Genomic DNA, 18,057 nt, shown 5'->3' on the forward strand with positions numbered 1-18,057 from the left:
AGGAGATAGCTCGGTGATGTAGCTGTAAATCAACTCTTTGTTGTCCTGTTTTGGTGCCTCATCTCCCTCCACCCCTCCCCTCTCCATAAGAGAACCATGAAGACAGGGGGAGAGCTTCAAACTGCTTTTTCATGATAAAATGTATTTTTCGGCTAATAAACCCAATTACATAGTTTCTTAAAATCGCCTGTACTATTGATTACTTCAAAAAAAAATTTGAACGACAGTGACACTTTAAGCCTTGATCTGCTTTGTTATTTCTTTGGTTCTGCCAATTCACAGGTGCTGAACTACAAGAATAACATCAGTGGCAGATCCATCATATGGTGGACACCAATGGCTCTACACTGAACCCACTGACTGTCCGACGATTGTTGTCACAGTGTTACCAGACAAAGGTCCCTAAATACAGATATTTTTTTAGTAGAATTCATTGCTGTATATGACACTTGATAAAGAGACCAGACCGGTCTCTTAAATGTGGTTATTTATTTTTACCTTATGGTAAATATCTTTACTTCCATTGGACCTGCGCCCAGCTGACCCATACTTGGAGAGGAGGTGTATGGTCGTATGCCTAATACAGATTATCTGCTTTGTCATATATGGAACTATATGATGTTTTATAACTTAGTGACCAATGTCCTCTTTCAACCATATTTCTAAATAATACCTGTAAATAGTTGTAGATTCATCTCTATGGTTCTTGATTCTTGCCGAGGACTTCAGGTGTATTATCCTGTACAGAGATATAAATGGAAAGAGCCCATTAGATGTGGCGGCAAAGCAATCCAGTGAAGATAGACATTCATATAGATACTAGAGATAGATGATAAATAGGTCAATACTAGAGATGAGCGCAACTGCGATCAATCAGCATCGGAATACCACTGGCTGAAGAAGTTGGATGCAGCCCTAGGGAGTCTGGGAAACCATGGAGCCATAGGCCATAGGCATGTTTTCCCATACTTTCTAGGGCTCCATCTAAGTTCTTCAGTCACCAGCATCCAAATGCCGAACGATGACTCGAGCATGCTCATCACTAATCTACGCCATTTCTAGATGGATAGATGGAAGTATGTATGATCCTGTCCTGTGCTTATAAAGGTGCTGTTTTTCCACATGATTATACATATATACTTTCTCGCTGTGTATTTCTTCCCCTTATGCCTTTGTACAGTACACATTCCTGTTGTGAGCGTTTCTCCTAACACAATGGCCTATTTCAATGTTTTTCCCACACAATCCCCGCTTGCACAGTGCTTCTCATTCTCCACATAATGATCCTTTTTCGTTCTCTGTGCAAATATTTGACAAACTGGAATGAAACATAGAAGTATAAAGGGACTAAACAACTTGTTAGAGGACGACAAAGAAAACAAAGAGGAACCCAAGGAGGTCTCAACAAAAACTGCAATGTGCAAGAGCTATCCGGTAGCCCTGAGGAACCTTGAGGAGTCACTTGTTTTCCCACCTCAGTAGGAGGCTGCAAATGCTACTACCATTGTCTTTGACAGCTCTGTAGGAGACCTACGGAGATAGGGCGTAAAAATGCTGAATCGCTTTTTTTTCCTTTTCTAGCCAGGTCAAATGACATGTGGTGCCTCCACAAGAGTAAGGGTCCTATTCCACGGGCCGATCAACGATGTAAACGAGATCTGATAGATCGACGCTCGTTTCCTGGCCCTATTCCACGGCCCGATGATCGTTTAGCGAGGGCTGCAGGGACATCGTTACCGATATACTTGCACCCCTTGCAGCATACATTACCTAGCAGGGCTTCTCGCTGCTCCCGGCCTGTGATTGGCTGAGTGGTCTGTCAGCTCAGTCAGGCCGCACTGAAGCTGATGCTGCGCCGTGGGACCCGGGGAGGAAGACGGAGCGTAGGAGAAGCCCTGCTAGGTAGTGAATGCTGCTTCTCAAATTGTCGGTCGCCCGCCGCTCACCGCTATTCCACGCAGGTGACACGTGGGTGACCGATGATTTTAGGTTTGGGCCTAAATAAACGATCAGCCAATGACACGATCGACAGCGGATCGTTTTCTCTATTCCACCGAGCGATAAGCCAGAGCAGCTATCTATCTGACGGGCATAGCCTGCCATGTACTACATGTCCAGCCTGAGTGTCTGCCATGTTATATTACTGGGTAAATGACTCACCAGATCCAGCGTTCAACAGACATGAAAGCTTAACATTGAAGTTAGAGTAACCAGATGTGCCGTATCACACAGGGAGGAGGGTCCATTCTTTAGGATTCCTCCTGTGTGGGTCAGAGCTATTGGTCACTCACGAAAAGTACCACATGTTTTACTTGATGGGCCATTCATTTGAATGGCCTCCATATAATGTGATGGTGGAAATAAATAATTGCCAGGGTTGGAGAAGCATTGAGACAATCCCTTTAAGTACAAGGGTCATTGCTTTGTAACATTTCCTTTATTAAAAAAAAAAAACCTAAAAACTCCACTGTCCTGGGTTGGAGAGATAAAACAGCTGTAATGCGGAGAAAGCTGGAAGAGCAGGCAGAGGAGTGTTGACACATTGACTACATCACGAACATTGTGCTTTCCAGCAGATGTGCAAAGGCATACGGGAAATAATCATCTCTAGATCAGCAAGGGAATTTCCATTCTAAGCTGAATGGCTTCTGTATATAAGTTACATGGTAAAAATGTGGACACCACCTTCATTTAGTGAAATTGGGCCAAGTCAGCTCTAACTTGAACAATTACCCTCAATAGCTATGCAACCACAGTCAATAGAATTGGTCAATACTAAAAAGCTTAAAGATTTTATAGGCTCCCACCTTTCCACCATATTTCATGCCATACAGTGGTGCCTTGGATTTCGAGCATTATTCGTTCCGGGCCGTACTTGTAATCCAAATCCACTCTTAAAGCAAAACAAATTTTCCCACAAGAAACCATTGAAATGCAGACAAATGGTTCCACCCCCCCAAAATAATGATTTAAAAAAAAAATTCTGAATAACATGTAAAACAAATGAAACAAACATTTAAAAAAGCTGAATATGTCATATTATAAGTTACTGTAGAGTATAACAATCAGCATGTGGAGTATAATGTATAGTATGTGAATAGCTTTTAGTTACAGGATTGAACTGCAGATCCCCATAATGCAGTACCGTAGTACAATAGGCTAGAATGGAGAAGCAGGGCTGCTGTCAGGGGTCTGTGTGATCACATGACTGCAATGGGGAAGGGGTTTGTGTTCAGCATGGACCAATCAGGAAGTGAGAATCACAGAGCTGTGCAGGAGGACAGAGACAGAAACTTTTATATACAGCAGTGTGACTGAGTGTAAGTGCAGGCACATTATAGCAGCAGTGCGTATAGCTGAGTGTAAGTACAGGCACATTATAGCAGCAGTGTGTATAGCTGAGTGCAAGTGCAGGCACATTATAGCAGAAGTGTGAGTGCAGGCACATTATAGCAGGAATGGAGAGGATGGCAAACACAAGGGCTGACAGAGACTGCAGGGAGCATAAAGGAATGAGCAGGGCAGATGTGGGAACATACATTCAGCACTCTGTCGGGGGAGAGAGGCGTTACAGCTATGAAGAGATTACCTCCACAGTCCTGTTGCCTGATGCAAGCCCCAGCCTAAAGTTGATCTGCTGTGATTTGGAAGGTGAGGGAGACTTCCTGGGTCAGAGTACAGTGCTGTAGACCATGCTATGCAGACCATACCCCTCCCCCACTCCCCCTCCCACCAAGTACAGGGAGCTCTTAAACCAAAGCAATGTTCTTAAACCGATTAACAATTTTGAAAAACTGTGAGCTCTTCTTGCAAAACGCTCTTTATCCTAGTTATTCTTAAAGCAAGGTACCACTGTATTTCCAAAAGAGAACAGCTCAGAGATTACTATTTTATTCCCTATGCTAATAAGGCATTTTGGTGCACCGAGGATGGGACTACCACCCCCAGTGCACTGTTTGGCCCTGGCCATCCACTCCAACTGTTATATGTTAGAAGGGGCGGCCTGGCCAAGTGGAATGGTGCACTGACTGTATAGTCCTGCCCCCAGAGCACAAAAATGCCTTATTAGCATAGGGAATAAACTGCTGAAAAGTTTCTTATTTCCATCCTCAGCACCCTGTGCGCTATAGGGACATATCAGCAGGTTAGATTCCTCTAACTTACTTTCCCTTTAAGTGACCTGGCCCATAGAAATATCTAATGCTTAGGTACAAGAATGAAACTTTCCAGATTCTCTCTTGAAGCACAGTTAAGAACTGTTCATCCGTACCTTCACAGGCAGATTTCCAGCCACAGCTTAATCTGGAATCACCATGCACTAAGTGGTGGAATTTTATGGCGTAAAATAGACTGCAATTGGATCTTGGAGCAGTGGAAACACTTCACAAATTTTCAATCTGGAATTGGCAGATGTCGAGGCGACACCTCCAGCCAAAGCTTGCTGGGCGAATAAAAATAATTGCTCAATGAGTGAACATCTCAATGGGACATTTGCTGTAGATGATCCAGAATGTCCTGACCTCAGCCCTATGGATCATATTTTGGATGAACTGGACTCCTATTAGTCCAGGTTTACCCCCCAACATCAGTGTTCGACTTCTCTAACACTTTTGTAGCTAAAAAGATGGCAGCCATGTTCTGAAACATAGTAGAAACCCTTCCTTAGAGAGTAAAGGTGTTTCAAATCTGGATTGCGCTTTTTAGATTAAAGAATAAGGTGACAACAAGCCCATATAATTGTGAGGTTCAGGTCTCCCAGTTTTACCCAGGTCTCCCAGTTATTGTTATGTTTCATGCCAACTAGGCAAGATGCCACCATTACTAAAAAATGGCGACTTTCTTCCAGAGACAGCACCACTCTTATCTTCAGTTAAGACTTTTATACCAAAATCCTTTCGATATGAGTAATAGAAATGAACAAAAAGGTTTTATGTAGAAAAATGCTGGATGCCTATCCTCAGAATAGGCCATCTATCGCTGGTCATCTGCCCACTGGGCCCCTAGTGATCATCTGTTCAGTACGGCTGCTGCAGACAGATCTATTTGGTGAATGGCACTAAAAGCAGACGGCTGCATTTACTGAATAGTGGCCAAACCTGGTTACCGCAGCTCAGCCCCCCGTTAACTTAGGATAGGTCATCAATAATGTTGAGTTGAGTTGCCGAATTGTTTGAGTTTGGCAAAATTCTCCGAACCTGAACGTTTAGCATTAAACTCCAAATGTCTGGAGAAGTTGGATGCAGCCCTAGGGCTGCAACAACTTCTCCAGATGCTGGGAGTCAAGTGCCGAATGGTCGAGTTTGGACGTTACCAAACCCAAACTGTTTGGAAATTCCGCTTAACACTAGTCATCAAGCATATTTGTCCTCTTTTTTTCTCTTTCTTCCTTTCATTCTTGGAATAAGGACCAATCCCACTCAAGTTGTATAAAACTAAGTACGAAACGTTCACATGTATTTTCAGTCGTGACATTCACCAGATTGTTATTTCACATATACAACTACTTTCTTAAAACAGCCAAATATGGGATTTCTGTGATATACTGTTCTTTCCTTGACAGCAGTTTTATTTTTTATGACGCCTTCTGTTCTGGAGCAACTTCCACCCTCTCCTCCCAAACTTTACATCTTGACGGCTGCTGGGATTAATAACACAGCTCTTAACACTGCTTGATACTAGGTCACTCTCTGACTGCTGATATATACAAGGAAAATTGGTATTGTCACAGTTAGATTCTCCGCCTCAAGCCTGAAATTGTAGACCGGGCGTCAGAACATTTCAATGAGTTTTTTTTGTTTTTTTTTAAATAGAAAAAGCTCAGTTTACATTTCTGTATTTCACATCATCCAATAGCTCCTGCTTTTTGAATCAGGTTATCCTCTCCTGTTTTAGTATTCCAAATGGGAATGCATATTTTTGAATAGTTTTCCACCCCTATATAATAATAATAGCTAAATAACAAAAACGTACCCCCTAACGTATACCGTACCCCCTCCCCCCAGATGATGCACTGCTCTAGTCCTCCTTCTGACATGCGTCCAAGGTCCACTTCAGTCTTTCCATGGCCCATGCAAGGTGTTGTTTACACTCATGGCGAGTTGTCGATCTTCGGCTATTGAACACCAGTCAATGCATGATGCACCACACGGTTTCAGTGAGAATCTGTCGCTGTTGTACTGCTGGGTCACTTATTTGACTGCAGTACATCATTGCTAAGATACCAAATGTGTCACCCAATGCTCGTCTCTTTGATCAGCCATGCTTGGCTTGCCGCTGGATGATTATATGTTGGATATCTGTCCATGGTTCATCTAGTCTTAATATACTCTTGATAATTTGGATCAGGAATAGCCAACATGTGCAACCATTTCAGAAATACTGGCACCACATCCCAGATCCCAATGATCTGCCCGCAGTTAAGCGCACTCAAATCCCCACATTTGCATGACTGGCAAATGTTGCCTAACAAGGTCAACCCATTATCCTAGAGTCAATCGTAACATGTCCACCAGATGGTATCACTTTATCAGTTACAAGATTTCAGATACCATTTGCTCCTAATGCAGCGATCGTTCTGTGTATATTGGAAAAATGAGAAACAATGGGAATGGGAAACAAGCCATCAGTAAATAGACACTGATTCTTGGGTCGTGGTGCTCAGCACTGAAGTAATTGAAGTGTTGAGTGGACCTGTCGGCTTCAGCAATGTTCACTGAACCCGAATGCTCGACATTTGTTCCCCCGTGGCTGCAGAAGTTGGATGCCACCCTACGGAGTCCTAGGGTGTAACCATGTTTACCTGGCAGCCCAACTTCAGCAGACACCGGGAATCAAATAAGGAGCATTTGGGTTTGGAGAACGTTGCCGGACCTGAACAGTTTGACTGGTCCGCTCAACACTAGTAATCAAAATTATGACGGACTCTACTTAAGGAGAATTAGTACCCTTTGGACCCACATCGATAGGCCTCTCACTAGACAGTCAACACATTTGCTCTGAACTGAAGAGGGGCAACAACCCTGAGACAGCTGTCTGCAGATGGGAAGTCTTTCTGTTGAGATAGATTGTTTGGCTTGGCAGAAAATCCCCAGTCAATGTTTTAAGACTCCTTGATAGAGTGGGACACTAACTTGAAGGGACATCTCTTTGCCTAAGAGTTTTGAGAGCTATTTAGAATATCCTTTTGTCCTAGGTGTGCACAAAGGGCAACGACCATGTGCTTTCTGCTGGCCCAGGTGGAAGCGCACAAAAGCTTGAAATAGTTGCTGCCCTTTGTCTACACCTGTAACTCTGTGATGGAATAAAATCTGCCTTTTAAACTGTTTTGGTGAGTGCCGCACTGCATTTTTCCCCATCTGCTGAGTTCTGTGTATATTACCTATAAATTTCCATCAAAGTCGTTCTAACACTGGGGGGCCAATATAATTCTTTTTAACCCACAACTGGCTGATATGACTGTGCTATTTGTATGATTTAAGAGATTATCTTAACTGCTTCCTTCTTCTTATAAGTACATTTTCTGAATCATATCTATATTACAGACAGGAAACAAGACTGATAACTAAATCCTCTGACCGCCAAGACTATTTAGTCTATCGTTCCATCCATTCAGTAACACTTATTTACAAGGTCTTCAACTATTTGTCATCTCTGTTTTTTCCCAGCAGTTTTCCTCTCTCCCTACTAGGTCATTGCCCCCCACCACAGCACCATGTGGTTTGAGATCCTTTTATCTACTTAAATCCAAACAGATTTTTTGGCTGGATCATCCTGTAATTGCAACATCCCGTCCCCGAGGTCTCCAGACTCTCATGACATGGAATTTATTCATAGGGCTGATTAGCATCACTTTTTTTTCTGTCTCCCACTCCACACATGTTCTATAAAGTAACATAGTCCACGTCCCCCTGGTCCTTAAGGACTCCAGAGACCGTAAACAGCTGATGACAAAAAGCAGAGTCTCTGAATATAAAAACCAAGAGGGAGCGTAATCCCGGGAGAGGCACACTAAGTCAAACAAAAATACACATGAAATATTAGTTGCTAAAGTCTGTCTCTTGGAGAAACATTTTCTGTTGTTTTAACCGGGTGCCTCAGAAAGCTGATTTTACCATTATATGAGCTACAATAACAAAGGGCATTAAGAAGGGAAGCAATTTTGGTGTTTGTGGCCGACCATACACAATAGCAATGCTACTATATGCCAGAATCACTAAGCAAATAAACACATTGGATGACATTTGTTAACAAAAATGCCAACAAAAATTTGTGGTTGGGGATATAGATTGGTGACAATGAGTCTGAACTGCTGGCACCACGTGTTGCAGTGCCCTGTGCTTGTGAACTTATCTGAGCTATTTATCTATCTATCTATCTATCTATCTATCTATCTATCTATCTATCTATCTATCTATCATCCATCTCCTATCTATCTATCTATCTATCTATCTATCTATCTATCTATCTATCATCCATCTCCTATCTATCTATCTATCTATCTATCTATCTATCTCCTATCTATCTATCTATCTATCTATCTATCATCCATCTCCTATCTATCTATCTATCTATCTATCTATCTATCTATCTATCTATCTCCTATCTATCTATCTATCTATCTATCTATCTATCTATCTATCTATCATCCATCTCCTATCTATCTATCTATCTATCTATCTATCTATCTCCTATCTATCTATCTATCTATCTATCTATCTATCTATCTATCTATCATCCATCTCCTATCTATCTATCTATCTATCTATCTATCTCGATCTATCTATCTATCTCGATCTATCTATCTCGATCTATCTATCTATCTATATCTATCTATCTATCTATCTATCTCGATCTATCTATCTCGATCTATCTATCTCCTATCTATCTATCTATCTATCTATCTATCTATCTATCTATCTATCTATCTATCTATCTCTCTATCTATCTATCTATCTATCTATCTATCTATCTATCTATCTATCTATCTATCTATCTATCTATCCTCCATATTCTGCACAAAATGTAGTCTTCAATTCATATGAAACATAACAAATTCCAGACTTTGACTTGGCGTCCCCAATGAATTTTATGAGAAAGTAAACGTAAAAAAAAGGTAAAGTTTAAAAAAAATCTTTATTCAATAAAACATGAAAGAACCCAAATAAGCTCTACATTATATCTATCATTTCAGTTTTATGGCCATATTTTGTTACTGTGTGTGAACCTAGCCACAGTATCCCCACGCCAAGGCTAGTCGCACGACTACCATAATAGTGTCAGCCCCATTGTTGGCATAGAGTTGCCCTATCTCTCCCAGCTTTGTTACCCTCTAAAAAGTGTCAGCCTCGTGCACCTTCTGTTACATATGGCTGCCAGATGGCAGGTGGCTGATTGAGAGAATGCACATGTGTGTGTTCCCTAGTATCCTTTTACTGAACCACCAATGTGGTAATGATATTGGTCAGATACTGTTTAGTTATGGGGACGTACAGCCTTAGGTCTTGAAAACCTATTAATTACAATGCTATCAAGTACAATAAGCACATGTGCTTTGCATGTCTATGCTTCCAACCACTCTATAGGTCTAATATACCGGGAAACTTACTGTAAAGTCAGCTACTATCTCCAGGACCCAATAGTCTTCCATTGGAGTCAGCTACTATATTAAAGGGGTATTCCGAAAAGAAAAAAAAAAGATATTTCGATTTTTTTATATTAAATTGAGTTAACAATTCAAACTTTTCAGTACTTATCACTGCTGTATGCCCTGCAGGACAGGAAGTCATGTACTTCTTTTCCATCTGACACAGTGCTCCTTGCATTCACTTAAACTAGGCCCCGTCCCCTTTTAGCATCTGGATTCACTCAGAGGCACACGCCTCTTATTGAATCCGGCCGGCGCGGGCGCCCGAACCTGTGCCTGGTGTACCAAATCTACACCTCCTTCCAGCAGATGTAGATTTGTATCATGATTTATGCCTGATAAATGAGGCGCGGGAGGAGGCCATGCCTCCTCCCCGCTTTGCCGCCTTCACCCCCGAGCCCCCCTGCCCACTCATCGGGCAAGTGGGAGATATGGCAGGAGTACGCCAGGGAAAATGGCAAATCTACGCCTTCTCCCTGGCGTACGCCACCACCACCCTTTTCATAAATGTCTCCCATGATGTATATAACAGCTGTAAGTAGTGGAATACAGGTAAATCTGTAAAGATTCTAGCACCATTAAATTGAGTTAAATTGAAAATATTTTGTTTCCTTGAGATACCCGATTAAAGTGAACTTTTTCTTTGCTTGGGGTTCCACCAATAGGACACCTGATTCTCCAACCTGCTACGGACAGTGTTGGACTGGCCCACCAGAGGACCAGAGGATCGTTCGGTGGGCCCCCAGCATTAGAACCTGCACTAACACTGACTGACATGTCTTTTCTCACTTGTTTCCTCGTTGGTGGGCCCCCAGAATCATTTCCTCTGGTGGGCCCCAGATATCCCAGTCCAACACTGGCTACGGAAAAACAGAAATTTACTGATCCTTCCCGTAGCAGCTTTTTTTTCTGTAGGAAACATCTCAACATCTAATGATGGGCATAGAAATTACGGTGGAACTGACACTGCTGGATTGACAGGTTTCCAGGAAGCTGGCGCCCGCTCATCCACAAAATGAGACACAACAGGGGTATGTTCCTTGGAGTAATTAGGTAGATGGAGCCGAACAGACTGATAAGAGAACTGATGGCAGGAACATTTGTTAATGAGATGAAGAGACTTTCTCCTGGACGCCAGCCAGCCCATCGCAAAGTCAAACTTATTGCTCCAAGTTGAGATAATTAGCACTTGAGAAGATTTCTCTCTGTTATGTTATAATCCAATAATCCTATAATAATTTATATGAGTGGCGCGGGTTTGTGGCCGCTGCTATATGCAATTACTGTTTCATTATGTTTTCTAACAATTTCCTCTTTGGAATTAAAAAGGAAGTTCTGGAAATCAAAGAATTTTGTACATTGATATGTACACGGACCCTATCAATTACAATGTGTGGGGGTTGTGCACAAGGCCATCACCTTTTACCCATGGCCATATGTACCCATAGTATAAGGACTCTCATGGCCTCTGTTCTGTGCAAGTACCCATTTGGGCATACATGACTTTTGCTCTAACAGACACCTATTTTGTAGGCAATAATATTGTACTGAAATACACGTACACATATATGAATTTAGGATTGTGAACCCTGATGGGGACACAGAGCGATTTGAGTGATGTAAAACACTGCGGAATAGCAGAAACAACAATAATAGTGAGATTAAATTTAATACAGTTAATCTTACCTGAACTTTTAGAGAATGCAAAAGTATTTGTAAAACTGCTTAGTTTTGAATTTTGGCCCCTTTTCTCTCCCTGTAGAGTTGACACCTTGTTGCCTAGGTTCCCGACCACCTGTCTCCATTCTGGGAGTGGTAGCCAGGCTGTCATGTTAATAGTTGACTGGGATCCTCGGGAGCTGGTGAGTAGGATTTTACTTCATCTATGTCTCCCAATGAGTTTACACACATCTCCAGTGACAATCCATAATCCCTGGAGATGTGTGTAATCTTAGTGGGAGACACAGCGATAAAGATCTGTATCTGGGGGAGATGGGAATACCCCTTAAAAGAAGAGTTTTCCCACCTCCAAAGCATCCGAAACTCAAAAATAAGCCAATGAAGTTGCATAAATAAAGAACAAAACATTTTATGGCCATTGAAATGTAAAGAGGTAAAAACCCTTAAGGAGCGATTAACAGTTAAAATAGCTTATCCTCTTACCCACAGAATGGGGGATAGGGGCCCTATTAGATGGTGCGTTAATCTGCCGAATTAGGCTGCTCGGGCAACCTTCGCTCTGTGTAATAAAGTAGTAATAAAGTAAATGTTGATCAACCAGAAATGATCATCATTGTTTTTTAACATATTTAAAAATCATCAGCCGCGCATTGCTCCGTGTAATAGTGATGGCGGATGTTGGGGTAAAGATTATACTTACCAGTCCAGGCTCCCCTGGTGTCCTGCTATTTTGTTTCTGTGTTCTCTGCTCATCACAGCCACTTAAAATCAGTCTCTGAAATGACAGGCTGTTCAGCCAATCATTGGCCATGGAGTTATCCTGTCTCGGCCAGTTATTGGCTGAGTGTCCTGTCTCTTCAGGGAAAGGATCAGAAGTCTCCGAAGCATCTGTGGTGAGTGGGGAACATAGGAACAAGGCTAGAAAACACTGGGGGGAACATGGACAGGTAAGTACATGTCTTTATTATTTTTACACGAAAGCAAGGGCTACAGGGCTACACGGACATCACCAACGGTATATACAGCCCTGCTGCACGATAAGCAAGCTGCGTATGGACTTGGTAACCGACCTCTGTACTTGCCTATCTTCAGCAGCTACATAGACAATTAATGGAGTTCCCGTGATTATGGGGGGTTTCAGATATTACCAATGTATCCCCTGTCATTTGACACTTATCCCCTACACTGCAGATAAGAGATAAGTTATTTTAACTTGGAATATTTTAAAGGGGTACTGCTAAACTGGTTTCAAATGTCTTATAAAGTTGATATGGACTTGCTGGTGGGGAGGGATTAAAGGGGTTATACAAAAACATGCCCACTTTCCCCCCTCTCTTGTCTCCAGTTCAGGTGCGGTTTGCAATTAAGCTCCATTTACTTCAATGGAAGTGAATTTGAAACCCCACCCAACCTGGAGACAAGAGAGGGGAAAAGTGGCCATGTTTTTGTAGCGCTGGATAACCCCTTTAAGGACTGGAATTTCCATTCCTAGAAATCAGTGAAGGGCTCATCTAGTGATGCTTCTTCCACTGCTCTAGTATGAACTTCGTATATAAATGTTGGTGCTCAGAATACCTCTTTAATCCCAAAACTGATGGCGTCAAATCACAGTAAGTTTGTTCATAAGACTTATGCTATCACAAACTTTTAAATTAAAGGAATATTCAGAAACAGAATTTTTTTTAGTAGAACAAAAAGCTTCTAAGGATACTTGGAAATACACTTAGAGATGAAAAAATATTGTAGACGTTCTGAGTTTACTGACCGCTAATGCTATCATTCTTGTCTTATACAAACATCAGTGTATTGTATATTTAAGAAAACCTAAGCTAAATATACACATAACAAAGCACATACAAATATTTATATATGGAATGGGAATGTAATAGATAACGTAGGTACCCTAAGTGGAAGAGAAGAAACTTATGGCCACAGCCGCCAACTGTCCCTAATGTGCACTGACACCAGGAATGTGAGGGATTGTCTTTGAAATTTGTGTTCTCATGAAAAATATGTTTTCTTAGAAATAACCAACCACATAAAAGATATGTCCACCATCACAGCGCCTGGGGATTACTTATGCTTCCTAGCAAGGATAAATGCAATATGGGGTATTTACCAACAGTAGAGAGAGAGGTAAGAGAAACATAAAGGGTTTTACACCCCCACAGGATGGTTGAAACATGGGGGGAAGGGGGGGGGGTGATTAAAAATTTTCAGCACTAGGAAGCAGAAGGCTTAAGCCATATCCTGTTGGCTGGACAACCCCTTTAAACCTTTACGAGGTTATACAAGATTGGAAAAACCTAGGTGTTTGATTAATTTGACAGCTGACGCCGGGGTGTCAGTCACAACCTCTTTAGCCGTGATTGACAGCCCAGCTCGACATCGACATTCCACCCCTGGAACTCTTGCACAACCCCAGAGGCTCCATTATCCCTGTATGAGTCTATATGAGAGTTCACAGAGCAGAGCATTAATATTGGGCCCTTCCAGGGCTGTCAAGGACACCTTATCATTCCTGATTAGAGCCCGGGGTTACAGTAACTACTTCATCGTACTCCCAGATGGCAACTCTGGATATTTCTAAAGGCCCCTTGTACACAGGCCGATCTGGAGGAGCAAGCGAGCGCCAACCTGTCAGATCAGGTAAGAGCGGAGGGGGGGGGGATGATGGGGCCATCTGGAGCTGCGGGAGGGGCTTGTCTGGGGAGACCATAGGTGATAGCAACAGTCTGCTGCCACCGATCCTGTTCTCCACAGAGCGACGACAAGCAGACCAACATCGTGCATGTTGGCTGTTTGTTGCCTTTTAACACTAGCTATTACACCAAGCGATTACGGACTGTAACGGCTGAAAAGGGCCGATAATCAACTGGTATAATAGGGCCTTAACAGTTGTTTTCTCCAAGGAGTTACCAATTGGGTGTGGTACTTCAGTCACTGATTGGATAATATCAAACAGTGTAGAGACACGCCCCCACAAGTTAACGCCCAGTTGGTGATTTACTCTTTTCAACAAAACTTTTAAACAAAGAAACAACACAACATAGAGCTATAAGGAAAGATGTTCTAGAAGGGTTGATGGGGAATAAAAGTATTCACATAGACAAATCTTCTTCATGTGGGCATTATAAAGGGGGTTCTTCTACACACCACAGGCATATGGTTCCTGGGAACTGGTTCTTATGTAAAGTTCAGGGTCAGCCATTCTCATAATACTAATAATATCTCATGGGTATCGTTAAGCGAACTTGGCAAAGATCATCTGAACCTGAACGCCCGGTGTTTGACTAGAGAAATCGGAGTCTTGGAAAACATGGACATAGCCCTAAACCATAGGCTGCAACCATGTTTTTCTGGCAGCCCAATGATGGCATCCAACTTCTCCAGCTGCCGGGAATCAAACGCTAAGCGTTCAGGTTTGGACGAACATTGCCGAACCCAAACTTTCAACAAGTTCGCTCAACACTAGTCATGGGTGGTAGCTTCTACTGAACGCAGTAAATCATTGGGAGTTTCTGAAGCCCATTTAACCACACATTTCTTGTTTACTGCCATTTTAATTATATTTTTTGTAAAATATCTCTACTAGGGGTAAACCACAATCTTCAGTGAGTAAAAGCCCTGACTCAAAGGCCCTGCACGTACATGGTATTTCCAGTATGGTGCAGCTAATGAGTAGCAGAACATCTGGCGTTATTTCACAGTATTCTAAGTAGCTCCGTCCCACACAAGACTCATCACAGCAGCTACTCACAATCATATAAACAGGACGCAACCTTCCTCCGTGTCAATGTAGCCTAAACAGTGTGGGAAAAGTGGATGGAGCACAGTTCATTGCAAACATTTCTCCAATAAAAAGTGAGGTTGTCAAAGCCTGGACCTCATGTTTGTCTTTCGGGATAGATTTGATAGAGATTCCACCGGCTTTGAACATGGGCTCCAGTCTTCAGTTCTCGCAGAGAAGGAAAATTATTGGCAGATCCCTTGGTCTTTGATGTGTTTATCTCCAGCACGTTATGGCGGACAGGCCTTGTATTGAGTTAGATGCTGGAATAATTAGTTCAGATGGATGAGAGGGATGACATGGGAAAGTGGTTAAGGGTAATATTACAGCCTCTATGAACGTGTGGCTTGTTTTGCAGATAGACCAAGTCCCTGACCATTTCCTGCATACCACATGCTTCATTCTGCCTGGAAAACTAACATCTTGTTTATCGGACGTTCCGCAGAAAGAAGGAAAACGTCAATCTTGGTTTAATTTGTAAATAGAGAAAAGACCACTGGTGCGGGCTACATGCGGCCAGGTCGGCAGGACGAGTGGAAGTTTCCATTTCTTACCCCCGGAGAATGTCATACTTCTATTAGGTTGTATAGAATTTGGTTTCTCGTCTTATCTCCTTCCAGATGTCTCTCTTCAACCCTATCTGGGTCAAGCAGAACCTTTAGCATTCTCCAAATTTCTAAATATTCCTCAATGTGGCCTATGATCTGTAACCGTCTAAGGGTGTTTTCCCCACATGTCAATTAGATGCAGTTTTTGACGCCAAAACCATGAAAAGGTTGAAAACAAAAGGGAGTTTACATCTTTTCTATGTATTTTTTTTACATCCTGATCCACTCCGGAAATTAGAACTGGATTAAAAAATGTTACCAAAATGAGGTGTGTAACTACTAGAGATGAGCGAACCGGCTGAGGTTTGGGTTGGTATGAACCTGAACTATCGGCTTCTGATTCCTGCTGTCTGCCCGCTCCGTGGAGAGGGTGGATACAGCCTGAGGACCGCTGGAAAACTGGGATACAGCCATAGCCATAGGTTGTATCCCAGTTTTCTAGCCGGTCCTCAGGCTGTATCCACCCTCTCCACAGAGCGGGCAGACAGCGGGAATCAGAAGCCGAACCCGAACCTCAGTCGGTTTGCTCATCTCTAGTAACTACTCCTGAGCCTTCTCCTATTTCTTATGTGCAGCAGTCTTGGTGAACTGATCTACACCGTGGTATTATTAAGATACTTTCATTGAATACCTCACAATAACATGTCAACAGTACTGATGGGTTAGTGTCTTGGTGCCGACACCACCACCGATAAGGTGGAACCAGGGAAGTGCACGACTGGGCGCTTCACTCTCTGGCTTTCTGCCTTTTCCTACCTGATACAGGAGGTGGTCTCTATATGGAGCCTTTCTTCTTCAGCAAGATGGGAAGTGAAGCACCCAGTTTCATGCTTCCGAAACGTCTTTGATTAGTCAAGGTGTCAGCACTGACACTCTGACTAATCAAATTTTTGACATGGCTCATCACGTCAAAATATTTGTTTCAAATAACAGGGACACTTTAAAGGGATTCTCCAGCGAATTTTTTCTAGTACCTATCAGCTGCTGTATGACTTGCAGGAAGTGGTGTATTCTTTCCAGTCTGAGGCTATGTTCCCACTACGTAAGAGACCGGCCATTCCGTGACCTGGACGGTACTAAAGTACCAGCTGGATGATCTTTCCGGCTGCAGGGTTCTGATGCGGGCGCATCAGAACCTCCCACAGCACACAATGAAGCAAGTGGCTGGAGAAGCTAGCTTTATTGTGGGAACTGACAGGGTTTCCTACGGCCGCAATTCATTGATTTGCGGCCGCAGAAAACTGACATGTCAGTTATTTGTGGCATGCACGGGATCCCGTCCGAAGCGTATATGATGTGTATACGCTCCGGCCGGGATCCCATAGAACAAGAGGCAATGTTCCACACTGCATTAAGTACAGTCGTTGTTGCCGATGGCAACAACAACCATACTTTTACGTAGTGTGAACATAGCCTGACACAGTGCTCTCTGCTGGCACCTCTGTCCATATCAGGAACTGTCCAGCGCAACAGGAAACCCCCATAGAAAACCTCTCCTGCTCTGGACAGTTCCTGACATAGACAGAGGTGTAAGTAGAGAGCAGACTGGAAAGAATACACTCCTTCCTGCAGGACATACAACAGCTAATAAGTACTGGAAGAGTTAGGATTTTTAAATAGATGTAAATTACAAATCTATATAACTTTCAGTTGATTTGAAATATTTTTTTTCCCCACAGGAGTACCCCCTTAAAGGGATTGTGTAGATGAAAAAAAATCACATTGAGAAGTGCTCAGGGTGGCAGCAAAACATAAAAAACACAAGCTCCCTTGTTTCTCATCCCCTACTGTTGATATTGAGCGCTGATCCTGATGATCACGATGCCCTGTTCTCCATCCTGCCTGATATATACCTGCCTGAGCACTTCCAAATGCAAAATATTTTCTCAGGAAACCCCTTTAAAGCTATGGTGGTAGACTTTTACCCCTGAAGTGGAATATTTTTTTTTTGGATGGTTTTAGTACATGTGTTCTCATATTTGATTGGTGACTATTTAGACATGTACTATATGACACGTATGATTTGGAATGTTACATTCGAGAACTTTGTGGAATGAGGATGACAACATAAGTTCCATTGCTTCCAGGAAGCGGGTCAATGCCCGTTCCTTAGAATAATACTATACAGCATAGCAGTATGAAAAGTTCACAGTGTCTAAGGGAGTAGTCATCCCATCATACAGCGCATATGGGGCCCAATGGCAATGTCCTCTCTAAACAGCGGTAAAATAAAACATCTGTTTGGCAAGTCTCCAACCATATAAATAACTTTTTTCGAGTGCTCCGCTGATCTTTTGCCCTGACAACTATAGATGCCTGCTTAAGAGATACAAATA

At 42.6% G+C, this 18,057-nt stretch overlaps 1 protein-coding gene across 3 annotated transcripts in view; it reads right to left on the reverse strand.

Annotated features, from left to right (window-relative positions):
- Positions 1-18,057, reverse strand: part of PDGFRB (platelet derived growth factor receptor beta) — an 81,014-nt gene that overhangs the window by 34,857 nt on the left and 28,100 nt on the right. For 2 of the 3 annotated variants that reach the window (XM_069969130.1, XM_069969132.1), the window contains exon 2: positions 674-739. In XM_069969130.1, coding sequence (XP_069825231.1) covers positions 674-695 — 22 coding nt within the window. In that variant the 5' untranslated portion in view covers positions 696-739. Of the gene's footprint in view, positions 1-673; positions 740-9,604; positions 9,659-18,057 lie in introns of all 3 variants that reach the window. The other variant, XM_069969131.1, reaches the window with a different exon arrangement.

The sequence above is a fragment of the Dendropsophus ebraccatus genome, chromosome 1 (assembly GCF_027789765.1).
Source record: "Dendropsophus ebraccatus isolate aDenEbr1 chromosome 1, aDenEbr1.pat, whole genome shotgun sequence".
Taxonomy (NCBI): Eukaryota; Metazoa; Chordata; class Amphibia; order Anura; family Hylidae; genus Dendropsophus; species Dendropsophus ebraccatus.